The sequence below is a fragment of the Saccoglossus kowalevskii genome, chromosome 3, assembly GCF_978046115.1.
Source record: "Saccoglossus kowalevskii chromosome 3, keSacKowa6.1, whole genome shotgun sequence".
Taxonomy (NCBI): domain Eukaryota; kingdom Metazoa; phylum Hemichordata; class Enteropneusta; family Harrimaniidae; genus Saccoglossus; species Saccoglossus kowalevskii.
In genome coordinates this window covers 45257770-45275787 of record NC_140643.1, presented here as the reverse complement: position 1 = coordinate 45275787, position 18018 = coordinate 45257770, and the positions used below count along the sequence as shown (strand labels likewise).

The 18018-nt window shown below is 37.5% G+C and overlaps 1 protein-coding gene and 2 pseudogenes across 1 annotated transcript; 2 read left to right on the top strand and 1 right to left on the bottom strand.

Moving 5' to 3' along the window:
• Positions 1-2787: 2787 nt before the first annotated feature.
• LOC144357034 (uncharacterized) lies at positions 2788-4545 on the top strand (annotated as a pseudogene).
• A 2286-nt stretch (positions 4546-6831) lies between these two features.
• Positions 6832-9559, top strand: LOC146748017 (uncharacterized). Its single transcript, XM_085497531.1, has 4 exons — positions 6832-6882; positions 7268-7558; positions 8079-8174; positions 8347-9559. Exons 1-4 carry the CDS (start codon positions 6832-6834, stop codon positions 9556-9558), a joined length of 1650 nt encoding a protein of 549 aa, XP_085353657.1. The 3' UTR covers position 9559.
• An 804-nt stretch (positions 9560-10363) lies between these two features.
• On the bottom strand, positions 10364-11759 carry LOC146748016 (uncharacterized; annotated as a pseudogene).
• Between the last annotated feature and the right edge of the window lie 6259 nt (positions 11760-18018).

The following is an 18018-nucleotide window of genomic DNA, read 5'->3' as shown; positions in this document are numbered from 1 at the left end:
TTTCTGTTATGCCAACTGTTATTATTTTTATATGATTGTTATTGTGTTTTATGCTATGCCAACTGATATTATTCTGACATGATTTTCATTACGTTTTCTGTTATGCCAACTGCTATTCTAATATTGATGTTATTGTATTTTCTGTTATGCCAACTGTTATTAATCTGACCTGGTTGTTATTCTGTTTTCTGTTATGCCAACTGTTATTATTCTGACATGTTTGTTATCGTGTTTCTGTTATGCCAACTGTTATTATTCTAATATGGTTGTTAGTGTTTTCTGCTATGCCAACTGTTATTATACTGACATGTTTGTTATTGTGTTTTCTGTTATGCCAACTGTTATTATTTTTGTATGATTGTTATTGTGTATTTTGCTATGCCAACTGATATTATTCTGACATGATTTTCATTATGTTTTCTGTTATGCCAACAGCTATTCTAATATTGATATTATTGTGTTTTCTGCTATGCCAACTGTTATTATTCTAATATGGTTGTTAGTGTTTTCTGTTATGCCAACTGTTATTATTCTGACATGGTTGTTATTGTGTTTTCTGTTATGCCAACTGTTATTATTCTAATATGGTTATTAGTGTTTTCTGTTATGCCAACTGTTATTATTCTGACATGGTTGTTATTGTGTTTTCTGTTATGCCAACTATTATTATTCTAATATGGTTGTTAGTGTTTTCTGTTATGCCAACTGTTATTATTCTGACATGGTTGTTATTGTGTTTTCTGTTATGCCAACTATTATTATTCTAATATGGTTGTTAGTGTTTTCTGTTATGCCAACTGTTATTATTCTGACATGGTTGTTATTGTGTTTTCTGTTATGCCAACTGTTATTATTCTAATATGGTTGTTAGTGTTTTCTGTTATGCCAACTGTTATTATTCTGACATGGTTGTTATTGTGTTTTCTGTTATGCCAACTATTATTATTCTAATATGGTTGTTAGTGTTTTCTGTTATGCCAACTGTTATTATTCTGACATGGTTGTTATTGTGTTTTCTGTTATGCCAACTGTTATTATTCTGACATGGTTGTTATTGTGTTTTCTGTTATGCCAACTATTATTATTCTAATATGGTTGTTAGTGTTTTCTGTTATGCCAACTGTTATTATTCTGACATGGTTGTTATTGTGTTTTCTGTTATGCCAACTGTTATTATTCTAATATGGTTGTTAGTGTTTTCTGTTATGCCAACTGTTATTATTCTGACATGGTTGTTATTGTGTTTTCTGTTATGCCAACTATTATTATTCTAATATGGTTGTTAGTGTTTTCTGTTATGCAAACTGTTAGTATTCTAATATGGTTGTTAGTGTTTTCTGTTATGCCAACTGTTGTTGTTCTAATATGGTTGTTAGTGTTTTCTGTTATGCAAACTGTTACTATTCTAATATGGTTGTTAGTGTTTTCTGCTATGCCAACTGCTATTATTCTAATATGGTTGTTAGTGTTTTCTGTTATGCCAACTGTTATTATTCTAATATGGTTGTTAGTGTTTTCTGTTATGCCAACTGTTATTATTCTAATATGGTTGTTAGTGTTTTCTGTTATGCCAACTGTTATTATTCTAATATGGTTGTTAGTGTTTTCTGTTATGCCAACTGTTATTATTCTGACATGGTTGTTATTGTGTTTTCTGTTATGCCAACTGTTATTATCCTAATATGGTTGTTAGTGTTTTCTGTTATGTCAACTGTTATTATTCTGACATGGTTGTTATTGTGTTTTCTGTTATGTCAACTGTTATTATTCTGATATGGTTATTTTTGTGTTTTCTGTTATTCCAACTGTTATTATTCTAATATGGTTGTTAGTGTTTTCTGTTATGCCAACTGTTATAATTCTAATATGGTTGTTAGTGTTTTCTGTTATGCCAACTGTTACTATTCTAATATGGTTGTTAGTGTTTTCTGTTATGCCAACTGTTGTTATTCTAATATGGTTGTTAGAGTTTTCTGTTATGCCAACTGTTATTATTCTAATATGGTTGTTAGTGTTTTCTGTTATGCCAACTGTTATTATTCTAATATGGTTGTTAGTGTTTTCTGTTATGCCAACTGTTATTATTCTGACATGGTTATTTTTGTGTTTTTTGTTATGCCAACTGCTATTCTAATATTGTGATTATTGTGTTTTCTGCTATGCCAACTTTTATTATTCTGATATGTTTGTTATTGTGTTTTCTGATATGCCAACTGGACGTGTCTTCACCCATGGTTGACCTATAGACATTCTTTACGAATCTCAGCGCTGAATTGGTTCGCTCAACAGTGGCACTGATTGCAGCAGTACTCGATGAGGAAGGAACAGCATCTTCATCATTATCTTCATCAGGGGGGGGGGTGACTTCGTTATCTTCATCAAGGGGGTTGACTTAGGCTGAAGTGAAAATACTATTGTTTGAAAATAGCGGGCTAGTGAAATCACACCTTTTATTTGGATCGTTTGATAAACTTGTTCAACTTTCATCTGATTTCAAAATCTTGTTTTGATATTTGAATAGTCTTGAAATATTGTGTACTCATCATGAAAACATCAAGAAATATTTCAGAGGACGAGGCACTTGCAGAATACGAAATTAGCCGTACGTTTACAAAAAACCTGAAGAAGGTTACCAAGAAAATATCTTGTCTGAAATGCATGGTGAGCAGGCGGGCCTATATCAAACAGGATCAAAATTAAAGCTATCGTTACGGTTTGGCTAACGATTCAGGACCTACATGGAGATCAACCCCCCTTTTACTCTAACTTAAAATTATAAATTCGAACATGAAAAATGGAAACAAACCTTTCTTTCGTGGAAAAATATCGAAGAGCGTGAGCTGCTGTGGTTTGCGTTTGTTGGTGAGTCGCGTGTTGTTGGTATGGCAGCCACGCACGGTCGGACGTGATGATCGGATTGCGACGCTGCGAATTTCTGGACTTTTTTCTCCCAAGCAAGTTAGTCACAAGCACTTTCGCATACAAAACGTTAGACATTGTAGTGCAATTTTAACAGTACCGCCTTGGAGTTAATTTTGGCGTTTCACCAACTGCAAAGTCTAAAATTTGAGCACAATATCTGATTTGGCTATGTGGGAATTTAACAAGTAATTCTTTGTTTTGATGATCTGTAATTTGTATCTGTATTTTGTTGCTTACAGATCTAGTACCAAACAAGATGCTTGAAAGGTATTTTCAAGGTGCTTGACCTGAAAGCTGTTAGGATGAAGAAAGTACATGATATTTAATGGTTAATCTAAGGAGAAGCAGTAACTGCTGTTGTAAAGGCATTATTATGCTCTGTGTTTATTTTTTTCCAAAGAAGCACAAGAGGAGAAAGACCCTACCAGCACATGTAATCTATAAGACTTCTCGTAGGTACGCTTACTGAGGTTACCAACTACTGTTGAGGTTACCAAATACTTTACCTTATCTGATCAACACAATGTTGTTGTGTTTTAAGTAACTTGAAGGTTCCCATTTAACACATTTCTAACATATTTTTTATTATGTTTTCATTATTTTTTCTAGATTTTGCCTGACTCTGAAAGAAAGAACCATCCGTCCATCAAATGCTTGTCAAAGCGTTAAACTGATCATTGCCAGCTTACAGAAACACTATCCTGCTAAAGAAAATATTAACTGGGGACCATCAGTACAGAAGCTGCTTTCTAGGTTATCAGAAATGAAATTACATGGGAACCAGATGAGACTGTTTATTTAGGATGTCAGAACACTTGTAAGTATTTTCAGGACTTTTTCCACAGAAATGCAATAATACATTAGATAGATTGTATAATCTTCTCCCTACCTTCAACTTGTGGCTCCCCTTTCGGCTTATTTTGCTAATATAGGTTCCTTCATAGCCGCAAGGTGTGAATTCTTTCTATTGTGTCTTTCAATGTACTCTTTTGTACTTTTCTATTGCAGGCTCCTGGTATAAATAAGAATCTGTTAGCTAGATTTCCAGATAGTTCATTTGTCATCAACGATACCAGAGAATAAATTAGTCTGATATGGAAATGAGGTAATGGAGGTTTGTATATAAAATATCAGACCATTTTGAAAGACCAAGATGTTGAAAGTATTATTGATGAATGGGATGATCTTAAATATTTAATCAAAGAAATTTATCTGGTATGTTCTCAACAGGAGGTAAAATATTATGTTAAAAATTGTGAAAGATATGGACCATTACATAAAACAAAATGATATCACAAAAAGTATACAGCAGTAGTGTGCATTTGGAGTTTATTTGTGCTTTGTTTTCTGGTGTGTAAAAACACAGTATTCTAACATGTTTGCAGAAAGATGTTTAGTTTTGCTGCTAGCAGTGCCGAGGTCGAACGATGATTCAGTCAATTAAATAAATAATAAAAACAGAACCCGAAACCGCTTATCTGTTCAACATCTGGACATGTTACTTCGTGCCAAACTGTGCTATATAGTGGGTTTGATGATTTAAATAACCCAGCAATTTTTTCACACTGGTTAAAAGCCAAAAACAGAGGTAGAGTTCAGCTCCTGGCCAGATCCAGATTCTAGTGATCCTGATTCAGATGAATCTGACTTTAGCCATTTGTATGAAATGGTGTGAATATAAGTTAAAGCCACATCACATCACATCACAACTGATTTGACTGAATGTAATAAATACAAAATTCCAAATTACATCTCATGATCTCAATTTAGTTCTCTGGCCTTTCGCACAGATCATATAAAGTTACAATAAAAGCCATGATTTCATAAAAAAAATGTGAAACCAAAATGATGATTTTCTTTCATCAGCTATCAACAGATTCCCACCATTTACATTTCAATTAATAAAAATCTGCACTGGCTTCGTACTCTCGCTCCATGTGCTTCGGCCTGCAACGGGCCTTTGGCCGGGCATGACTTATTTTTGTAATTCATGATATAGCGACTGGACCGTGTCATATCGGCCATGGAAGACGTCCATACATTGGCGAGTACCCGATAACACGGATATCGAAACTTGAAAGTTGGTTCTGCCATCCGCTCTGAAAAAAAAAAAATTGTAAGAGTGTAATACATAAAGTGTGAGTCAGAGAACTGTTTACAAACGCCGGTCGGTGGCCGAGTCGGTGCCTTGCCTGGTACGGCCTGACCGGCGGTGGGCAGGACGGTCACGCCGCCTTCAATGTGTGTCTATATTTTACATTACATTTACAATCGTAATTACTCACAAAAGCTGCTAATTTTGCATACAAATGGCTAAACGCACCTCCAAATCACCATCTGCGTAAAACCAAAAAATATTCATAAATAAACCAAGATAACAATAAAAATATAAAGTTTAAATAATAAAAAATAGAACCTAAACCTACATCGGATTCTATTCAGAATGGGATGTGTTCTCATTTAAGACTGTCACAAACATCTGTCACTAAACTGTCATTTGCATACCGCGAAATTAATCCGATTTATCATAAATACAGGGTAATTAAATTGTAGCATATATGTGGAGTAATGCACCAGCAGTAATAACTACCAGTAGTACTAACGAAATCGAATAAAAAAAAACTGTAGAAAGAGCAGGTAAACATTATGCTATATCATTGGCCTAACTATTAAAGCAGACCACTTGTAATGCAATGCAATGTGCGGCTACGACATCAAACATATTCAGTAGACCTAACCAATTCGAGCTTTATAGGTTTCATAAAATATATATGGCTCTTTTAACACCGTCTACAACTGGCACCGTATTATCAATAGTATCGACTATATGCAGCTTATTTATTAGGAAAATAGACCACATAAGTTACCATTGTCAGCAGACATGCGATACAGTTGGCAATGTTATTATTTTTAATAATAAAGAGCTTTATACATATTTGTATTGTCAGTTTCTTTGCATGTGTTTATATCTCTAAATATTTCACTATTATATAGAAATCAAAAACAATCTAAGCTGTTGCTTCTTTCGTGAGATACCACCATTAAACGATTGTGTTAACGACGAACACTGTGGTATCATGCATGTTCCAGTAGTTGGTAAAGCGTGTCATTCAAATTACCTGTTCTTGATGATATTTCAACCCTTGGGATATTTTACTATAATAGGGCGTGTCTACATCGCGCGTTAAAATTTGCATATAATATTAGCGCGTAACGAAGATGTGATAAAGGAAAGAGTGGTATGAACAAGGATCAGTGATTACTTGAAATCGATACCAGGAAGGGGGGGGGGGGTAAAAGAAAAGTTATATAACAATTTCTTATTTAATAATTTATTAAAATACATAAGTTTGTTCAACTCCCTGTGGTAGAAATCAACGAACGATGAACGAGCTTACTGACCATCAAAAGTAAGCACTTAGTGATGTATCTGAGGGAAATGATGTGTTTGTTCACGGTTACTAGAACTAGTTACTAGAACTAGTTACTAGAACTAGTAACCGTGGTCTGTTTCAACGAAGATCGGATCGGGCAAATCGTTGTGTTATCAGCTTCGACATTTTTTTCAGTTTAATAAAAACGGTTTGCACAAATGTTTTGTTTAATTCACTTGCCCACGAGCAATTTTCAACGTAGTAATAAAACATTTTGGAAACGTGTCAACGAATGTAGACTTTTCTGTTCTTGACTCGCAGTGAATTACCGCCGAAGTCTGCACGCCGCCATTGTTTTAATCTGTGATGATCCCAGACGTTCAAATTTATGATACAGCAACGCTGATTGGTGGCGCCAGCTCTTTGGCGCGCCCAATCAAATGACTAATTTTAACTGCATTGTTAAAATATTTCAAAAAGACATATTTGTGTTCCGAAAGTAACTGAAAAACACTGAAACAACTACTTTGACCAAATGGCGTTTATGCTTCTGGGGAAACGGAAGTTAATCCAAATGCACTTGAAGGTATGGTTATATTGCTACTACTTTACGAAACGTGTGAAAAGTGTAATTGATCTGCAGCTTGCCCCGTTTCATTATATGCGAATTGGTACGATAACTGATTCATTTAAAAGACCAGAGAATATTCCATGACTTCCTTATTGACATCCCTTAAAGACATGATGTGAGATAACAATAACATTATAGAAATGTTAGCGAAAATATGAAAAGGGGAATATGAAAATGCACTTCAATTCGTGTTAATGATGTGGTTTCACATTACATTACATTATAACAACAATAATATTTACACCACATTAGATTCAAGATTAATAAAAGTTCAGAGCTAATATTGCGAATTAATTTCGCCCTGTTAATATGGACAATATACTCTTTATTATTTTGTTAGGTGGCTATTGAATCGATGATGGGATTTTGCTGTGTCCCCGGGTGTACAAACAAGTCAAAACCTCGAAAGGGAAACACTTGTGGCGATAATGTTTCATTTTATACGATTCCGAAGAAACCCATTGGAAGGTACAAGGCATTTCTTCATGCTATACAGAGAGAAGACAACTGGAGGCCTTCTCAGCATTCTCGTATTTGTAGCAGACATTTTGAGAATGGGAAGAAACTTGACATTCCAGAATCAAAAAGCCAACATTGGAGCTGCCGAAGAAATCATTTCAGACTGCTAGACGTAAAATTGTTTACAGGGGAAAGATAGTAAGTAGTAATATTTTGACAGCTTGTCTGTCACGATTCAGTTCTTTGCCTATTTTTCATGGCACTGACAGGTGGAAGTATTTACCGGATTTTTAATTTAATACACAATAATAACAACTTTAGGGTAGGTTTACAGGATGTCTTGATCATTTTTATGTCAATCTGAACAATGATTTCACAGCTTGTCCCATTATTTCTGAAGTGGTGTTCACACCTACACACAGCTTTAAAAAACACTAAAATGAACCCATGACAATGCTTTTCCCATGTACAGACAGCAAATGTGGCCCAAAGAGGTGCTGGTCAGTTATAGTAGTTATAACGTTATAACGTTTTCTCTCTAATTAAATATTTTCTGCAAAAGCGATTAGACCAGACCAGATATAAAATGCACAAAAACAGAAAGTGTTTTGTTCTTTCTGTTATATGTTTTAATCTTTTTTAGTACAATGTTGAACCATGAATAAAAACATAATATATTTCATATGTTTTAGGGAAAACAAAACAGTTTATTATTGGCGATGTTGGCAGCAGAACCTGATCTTGATGCTTTCAAAGATGAAGAGTCTAAAGTTCACATTTCAGAACCGGTAATAACATTTTTACATCAAGGTATACAAAGTGAAAATGTGGACATAGTAGAACTCGCCAAGCTTTCAAGTGACCCCTCCCCTTTGTGTGCAATATTTTGGCAGACCTTCATAGATTTACTACGAGTGTCATTGAATAAATAATTCAATTGTATTTTATTTTATTTTATAGACACCTAAGAGTTTTACTGTGGACACGGGAACCCAGTATGATGTCTCTGATATACCTGTCAGCACTGTACCACCAACTGAACATGACTACTGTTTTCCTGTAACGAAACCTGAAGAATATATGGACATTGATTCTTTGAAATCATACACAAAATCTTTAGTGGAGAAGCTTGAAAAACAGACTGATAAACTAACTGATTTGAAAGCTAGAACTGCAAATCTGACAGCAGAGGTAGAGTCATATCGCAGTAGGGAATTTACTCTTGATAGTATTAAGAATGATGACAAAGCTGTCAACTTTTACACAGGTTTTCAATCGTATAATGCACTGATTGCTTTTTATAAGTTCCTTGAGAGTAAGGCTGAAAATTTACAGTACTGGAAAAATTCAAAAACTACGTCAGAACCACAGTATTATCATACTTTGGGCAGAGGGAAACCAGGTCGTAAACGTACCTCTTGTACTTTAAATGAATTGTTTATGATACTGGTTAGACTAAAAGTAGGCTTATTTGTTGAAGATATCTCCAATATATTTAATATTAGTTGCAGTACATTTTCAAGAATTTTTACTAAATGGATCATTTTTTTGTATTATGAACTAAAACTACTTTTTCCATTCCCAACTCAGTCTCAGATTCGAAATACCATGCCAGCAGAATTTGTGCAGTATCCAACCACACGAATTATTATTGACTGTACAGAGTTATTTGTTGAAGTGCCCACATCTTTATTAGCGCAAAGCCAGACATGGTCTAATTACAAACACCACAATACATTTAAGGCTCTGGTGGGTATTTCTCCAAATGGCGCAGTAACTTTCATTTCTGATTTGTACGGGGGTAGGATATCTGATAAAGAAATTACAAAGAAGTCTGGTCTGTGTGAGATATTGGAGTCTGGCGACAATATTATGGCCGATAGGGGATTTGAAATTAAAGGTATTCTCCCTGCAGGGGTGGATTTAAACATTCCTCCATTTAAAGGCACCAGAGCACAGCTGACTGCTAGGGAAGTCCAAGATACCATGGATATTGCATCTGTGCGTATTCATGTAGAACGTGCTATAGGCCGAATTAAAAATTATCATATATTGGATGGGGTCATCCCTTTAACTTTAGCCAAGGTCACTAACCAGATTTTTACAGTTTGTTCATATCTCACAAATTTTCATTCACCACTTTTAGTGCCAAAAACATGGAAAACTGTTTAATTGCTTTAATACAATAAAATGTCAAATATATTGTGTATTTTTATTACACTTGGTTTGTGTTAAGCTTTCAAATACCATAATAACGCTATTAATTAGCCAGGGTAATTTCTTGCATCGGAACTTTGTACTTCAATTTTCATTACAAAATTACCAAATGGCACGATCTTAACTGTCTTATGGGGTATACCATTAACTTGATCTGATCGAGTAAAGGAATAATAGCCTGTCAATCTACGGTAGTTGGTGTGAATAAAGACCAATATCATTAAGAAATGGCTGTCTAAATAATAGAGTTATTATGGTAACTTTTAATAATAGAAGCTCCACATCTTGGTTGTGGATTTTTTGAGGCAAGACACCAGGTCTGTGTTATCAGCAATTGTTTTTATTTACAAGTGTGTAAACGTAAATGAAGCACTTATATTGATGACATGTAAATAATTCCATTCAGAATATCAATGTAAATAATAAACTTAAATGACAATGTAAATAAGTTTTAATATGATGTTACCATCAGAAAAAAAATGTTTGAAAGTAAATGAAATAAACAAAGCTCCCATATCGCTCACAAATAAATATTGACTTAAAAAAAATTGTGTAAATAATGTCAATGTAAATAAATATGTTTTGATTTGACATTGAAAGGAAATTCTACATACAGATGAAAAATTCCAAGCCATCTTCCGCTCCCTCAAGTAAAAATTTAGAACAAATTAAGTCAGCACTTGATGGCATATATATACAGTACATAACATTTTTTGACTGCAAACACTTTCTTGCCAATATATTTAATTTTACAGTAGACTTACTTTCTATATGGCTTCCAACCCCCATGGCGATATTGTTTTATCCCTCTTTTCACTCGACTGGTTAATATTTCTGGAAGGAAAGCCCTAAAATAGAAATGATTAAGGGCTGGCAGAAAATATCTGTACCACAAGTCCTCATTGAACTTTATTCTTTGAACAAATATATTACAGCCCTCACCAAACCATACTACAAAGTCTACCGACTGTAAACCAGCTGCATACATTTGTCCTTGTACTTGTATATAATAATTATGGGATCTCTTCAACATGATTACACCATTGTTGAGACTCAGAAAAGAGTTCTTTTCTTTGGCAGCATCCTCAGGTGACATATTCAGGAATGAGGGGGGACATTTTACTTCCATGCCTCCTACAGTGTGGACAGCCTCAGTTGGATCTGTAACCATCCTGTCCAGACTTGCCCCATAATCTGTATTGTGTCTACAAATTGTGAATCCTACCTCTTGCACTTGTAATTCAGGACTACCATTTTCATGCTTGTATGAGAGGTACGCATTAACACCATCTGCCTCGTGCTATCGACCATATTCAGTTGCATATGTTGAAAAGCTTGGTCTGTACAACAGTGAATGCAGAAGCTTGTCAGGCTCACATCTTCTTTTGACAAATTTTCCAAAATTTGACGCAGTCATTTTCATCCGTCTGATATTCTGCCAGGCGATGTTTCCTGCTTGACCACGTGTTTGTTTTTCTATTGCTTTAATATTGTCTTCTGACAACGATTTTGCATACCTTGATGCCACAAACTTAACAATATCATGAAAGTGTGAAGTGTTAATGTTATACTCGTCACTGAATGGCAGAGCACTATTGGATGGTACACTATCTTGTGGTTCGATATTAAAATTCACAATATTCTTTGTTGGCAACTCGTACCCTTGGTCTTCAATGATGTCCGATGCCTTAACAGCCTGTTTAGCATTTCCATGTAATGGCTGGACATCATGGAATAAAAAAAGTGATGATTGTCCGACTGATTCTTGAAAACTTTGACAAAGTACCTGAACATTTTCACCATCAGTGTGTCTTTGGTGTGGTGCTCTGGGGTCATATAGATTGATGGATGGTTTCTTGTTATAGTCTTGACTGTATTGGTATTTTCTTATTGTCAAATCATGTAGTGGGGCACGTGTAGTCTGCAGGGTTCTTGGCTTAGTCGACTGGCATAGGGTACTTGTACATGAAACTGGGTCTTCGTTTTTCATGTAATCCTTTACGGCAAAAGTCTTCCAATGCAAATAGCAGTGCCGTAACATGTGTGACGAGCTGTTTGGGACACCCCTTTAATTTTATTTATTATTATTTATACAATACCAAAATGCAAGGAATGAGCGTACCGCAACGGGACAGAATAATTCCCTGTACACTCATATAGAACAGAGTAGTCCACCCCTGTTATATTTTCGATCCGCCTGCAACGCTATGCGGCCGGAGGTGTTTGACCTGAGTCACGTGGTCAGGGAAATCCCCTACTTGGGCCTCTTCCTGCTCGACGGCGTGAAACTCAGGTTGGTGTTACACTATGGTGTTACACGATGCTTATTTTTGCTTTTGTTTTTATTTCATGTGAACCCATTGTGTATTGCTCTTCCTGCTCGACGGCGTGAAACTCAGGCGTGAAACACAGTCAATAAAAGTTATACGTAAGCACAACCTGGATCTAGAATCTATTATTTTTGCTGACACTCCCCATTTATGTCGGAAATCCGTGTCACATCTTTTGGTGCCGAGACCAGGATCTAGGATTATTTGTGCAGGACAGGCGGAGCCAGTTCGACTTTGTATGAAGTTTAACTGTAACGTTATTGGAGCCAGTGTGTGGTAAACTGTTGTAGTATTCTTCACTACATGTGACTGACTGTATGGTATCATCATGGAAAATGGAAACCCACACGATCTGCTAACTATGGATGGTCCAGTACCAATGGGTGAACAATATACTCCACCACCTACTGGCAGCATACCCATAGCCACCCCGGTGCACTATAATACACACCAGAGGTATGCACAGCAACAATATCAGAGCCAGCCACCATACAACATGTCAGATTGCTTACCAGTGGCAACATCGACACCATACCACCCGGGCAATCAAAGCACAGGACAGTATTTGCAACCACCTTTAATTCCAGTACCACAATTTAGTCAACCTGTAGTGTTAAACCCACGGGTTGAACCACATTATAACATTACGTCATCACATCAAGTTCGTAATGTCCCTGTTTTTAATGGTCAGCTTGATGGTAAAATACTCATAGAGGACTGGATAAGAGATATACAATACCTGATGGATGCTGGAGCTATGCCTGAAAAGGTAAAATTTTCAACAATAGTGCGACATTTGAGTGGGGAAGCCCGTAAACTGGTGCTGAATTTGCCCAAAGAGCAACAGAGACCACAGAATGCACTGGATGAACTGAAGGCGGAATATGGTGATGGGTTACTTTCACTTGACCCAATGGCTGATTTCTATGAGAGAAGACAGAAGTCTGGTGAGTCTGCTTCAACTTATGCAATCATGTTAGAGGACATTATGAGAACCATCGAAGAAACACAAAATTGTGGAAACCCCTTCCCTGACTGGGATTACAAATTGACCCAACAGTTCATGAAGGGCATAAATGATACTGACCTCTACAATAGACTAGCACCAATGGAGCCGAGGCGAATGACATTCCATAGATTACAACAGGAACTCAGACAAATAGCCAGAAAGAAGAGAGCCATACCTGCTGCATCAAAAGTTAAGAAATCTCACAGTCAACCGCAAAAGTCTAAAGATAGTCATTAAACAGACAACAGTGCTGCTGCAGATTCAACTACCCATGATCTTGCAGAGGTTACATCATTACTACATAAAATAGTCCTGACTCAGGAGCAGCAATCCAGTCGGCTAGATAGGTTAGAATCAAAAGGTCAGTCTGCGTCTGACAAAGTAGACAAACCAGTTCAAAGCACTCAGTCAGATAGTTCTGAGATAATTTGCTTTCGATGTAAACAACCTGGTCACATTACTATTGGATGTCGTAATACACCACAGGATGGTGGGGCAGCAGGGAAAGGAAACAGGCCTTTAAACGAGTAAAGCCTGTGGAAAAGGGACTATCCACAAGTGACAGTGCTAAATGTCCCCCAGTTCAAGTTAACAGAAATTCCAGCTGGAGTGCAGAGACAGTGCAACAAGTTGTTGGACCTTTAAATGAGGCAGAGGTCAAAATTAATGGCAAAATATGCCGTGCATTGATTGATTCTGGTTCTCAGGTTACCATGGTGACAGATGAATTCTGTCAAGCACACCAAAAGCTTAGAAGCCTGGAATGTGAACCGTCTGATGTGGAGATTGAAGGAGCTGGTGAATCGGATGTGCCTCATTATGGAGTTATTTATGTTGATTTGATTTTTCTTGGGCAACAATATCTCTATGTGCCTACCTTTGTTGTCCCTGTGACTGAGTACCGCAAGGATGTTCCCTTGTTAATAGGAACAAATGTGATTCGTAGAAGTCAGAATGCATTGAGAGCTGTGTATGGTAAATTTTATGAGAGTGTTGTATGTAAGAAGTCAAAGGTGTGGTACAACACATATCAGACTTTACAGGAAACTGAGCTTGGAGGTAAGACTGGTTGTATTGGGCCAGCCAGAAGTGTTGGACGTGGCCATATGGAAATACCTCCAGGGCAAGAGGCTCATGTATTGTGCACAGTACCAAGAGGCCCAAAGGGGAAGTCGTATACTGCGCTGGTAGAGAACCCTATAGATAGTCAGTTACCCCATGGACTAGTGGTTGGCCGAATGTTAGTTAATGTAGATAGTGGTTTGATTAAGGTTAGAGTAAATAACCTAAATCAGCGACCAGTGACCATCCGGCCTAGAGTCCATGTTGCAGATCTACATGCAGTTAGTATGGTTCAGGACTTCCCAGGCACCCCAGAAGAATCTGAAAATGATTTTACCGAAAGGGGTAGTACAGTCGAACAGAAAAATGAACACCGTGGTTCAAGTCATGAATATGGTAGATCACATAGACATGTTAAGTCAGCTGCTTGTCGTAGTTCAAATAACACAGAAGCCAATCTACCTGACGTTGACTTGAGTCAGTCAGCAGTGAGTAATGGGGATGAGTTGGACCAGCTAAAGGAGTTACTGAGAAAGAACAATGATGTGTTCTCTTAGCATGCCCTTGATTATGGTAAAACCTCAACAATCCAACATGAGATTCCATTAGTTGATGACTACCCATTCCGTCTACCTCCTAGACGGATACCACCATCTCAATATCAGGAAGTGAAGAAACACCTGGAAGACATGCAGTCTGCTGGCATTATCTGTCCAAGTAAGAGTCCATATGCCTCTCCGATAGTGATTGTTCGAAAAAAGGATGGAACACTGCGAATTTGTATTGATTATAGGCAGCTAAATCTCCGCTCAATACGAGATGCATTTCCACTCCCTCACATTGACGATGCATTGGAATCTCTTGGTCAAGCACAATATTTTTCAACACTTGACCTTACTGCTGGCTATTGGCAGGTGGAGATAGCGGAGAAAGATAGAGCAAAGACAGCATTTACTACCCCAATGGGTTTGTTTGAGGCGAATAGAATGCCCTTTGGCCTCCAAAATGCTCCAGCTACATTTGAGCGCCTTATGATGACATGCTTTGGTGACCAAAACTTCAGTACTTTGTTGATCTACCTTGACGACATAATCATTTTTTCAAGAACATTTGAGGAACATGTAGATAGGTTACAAATGGTGTTCAATCGGTTACATGAACATGGGTTGAAACTTAAACCTCAGAAGTGCCATCTGCTGCAAGAGAGAGTGCATTATTTAGGTCATGTTGTTTCCCGCCATGGTGTATCAACCGACCCAGAGAAGACTGACAAAGTCAGGTCTTGGAAGACACCAGCAGACAGAAAGGAAGTGCTTCAGTTCCTTGGGTTCGCAGGGTATTATCGGAGGTTTGTCAAGGGATATTCAAAGTTGGCAGCACCTTTGTTTCGGTTGACTTCAGGAGACCCAAAGAAGAAGAAGAAGGGTAGTAAACAGCCAAAGAGTATCCCAACCGCTTTTGAATGGTCTGAAGAATGTGATAGTATCTTCAGACAAATCAAGGAGAAGTTGACTACTGCCCCAGTGCTTGGTTACCCCGACTTTAGTAAACCCTTTATTTTACAGGTCGATGCTTCAGGAGAAGATTTGGGGACAGTACTAGCACAAGTACAGGAAGGGAGAGAGAGAGTAATAGCTTATGCCAGCAGAGGTCTGGCACCCACTGAAACCAGGTATCCAGCCCATAAACTGGAATTTCTATGCCTAAAGTGGGCAGTCACAGATAAGTTCAGGGAACATCTATATGGCAACACCTTCACTGTTTTAACGAACAATAACCCGCTCGTCTATGTTCAGACAACGGCAAAGTTAGACGCAACAGGGCAATGATGGGTGTCACAGCTTGCATTATTTGACTTTGACATCAAATACAGACCTGGTAAAAATAATGCAAATGCTGATGGACTATCGCGAATGCCACAGAGTGAAGTCGCAGACACTTTTCGTGGAGTTTGTGGTATGCACAAACATATTGAGCTACCTACAAAGAGCGCAGAGTATGATATTACTTCTAATGCTGTGATAAACACATTACCTGTCATGACTCCTGTGGAGTTAGAATTAAATCAGCTGGAAGACATTGAGGTCGCCCCTGCACTTTCCTACAGAAAACTACAGAGAAAGCCAAATAGGAAACAGATAGACAGTTTGAACAGTAGGGCTAAGATGATCGTGAGACAATGGGATAAGCTTTGTGTGAGAGAAGGTGTACTTTACCGTGTGGTGAAATCGGCTAATTTAGACCCAGTCTATCAATTGGTCCTGCCAGTTAGACTGTGTAGATCTATCTTTGAAGCTCTTCATGACCATATGGGACACCTTGGTTTTGAGAGAACACTGGACCTTATTCGTGGTAGGTTTTATTGGCCACAGATGTACACACAAGTGAAAGTGTGGTGTGAGGAATGTAAACGATGTTGTTTGCGCAAGGCTGCACCAGCAGCAGACAGAGCACCACTTGTGAGTATTCATACTTCTGCGCCCTTGGAGCTGGTATGTATGGACTTTCTAACTTTAGAGCCATCTAAAGGCGGCATCAAGAATGTACTGGTTCTTACCGATCATTTTTCGAGATATGCACAGGCCTACTCAACACCAGATCAGAAAGCTAAAACAGTGGCCAAAATACTGTGGAAATACTTCTTTTCCCAATATGGATTCCCCAAGAGACTACCACACCTTATCATCCACTACCATACCACACCTTATCATCCAGAAGGGAATGGCATGACCGAAAGATACAATCAAACTCTCATGAATATGCTGGGCACCTTGGATCAATCACAGAAAACAGATTGGAAGGAGTATCTTGAAGCAATGACTTATGCATACAACTGCACTCGTCATGATTCAACAGGTTACTCTCCGCATTATTTAATGTATGGTCGTCACCCAAACCTTCCCATAGACCTGATTTTCCACACTGACAAAGCTAACAGCCAATCTAGTGTGAGTGTAGATCCATCAGATTATGTCAAATCTCTGCGAGAAAGACTAAAAATCGCCTACAAAACAGCAACAGAACATGCAGTTAAGGCTAGGGATCGTCAGAAAACCAGATACGACAAGAAAGCTAAGGCTATACCATTCAATACAGGAGACCGTGTGCTAGCTAAACTAAAACAAACTGGCAAGCATAAGCTTGGTGACAAATGGGAATCTGAACCATAATTAATAGTCAAACAACTGGAACCAGACTCACCTGTATATGTTGTACGGTCAGAAACTAGTTGCAAGGAGTGAACCCTACATTGTAATATGCTTAAAATTTGTACATTCCTACCTAGTAATCTAGATATTCCACATAAACAACAAAAGGAAACAACCTGCCAAGAATCAACTCCAGACATAGATGATCTGAGTGATAACGAACATGATTAAAAGAAAGCGAAAACATGAAACAGAACCCACGACGGCAGCTGATTTCACAAGGGTTTTTTCAACAGGTTTAGTCTTTTTCAACAGGTTTTGTCTTTTTCAATAGGTTTAGTGTTTTTCAACTGGTTTAGTGTTTTCCGGGGTTTCCACTCAACGCAAATATAACCATAATGGAAACTCGATACACGTGTCATGGTAAGATCATGGCAAATTCATTGCAAATATAACCATAATGGAAACACGATACACGTGTCTTGGTAAGATCATGGCAAATTCATTGCAAATATAACCATAATGGTAACACGATACACGTGTCATGGTAAGATCATGGCATATTCATTGCAAATATAACAATAATGGAAACACGATACACGTGTCATGGTAAGATCATGGCAAATTCATTGCAAATGTAATTATAATCAAAACACGATACACCTGTCATGGTAAGATCATGGCAAATTCATTGCAAATGTAATCATGATCGAAACACGATACACGGGTCATGGTAAGATTATGGCAAATTCATTGAAAATGTAATCATAATCGAAACACGATACACGTGTCATGGTAAGATCATGGCAAATTCATTGAAAACGTAATCATAATCGAAACACGATACACGTGTCATGGTAAGATC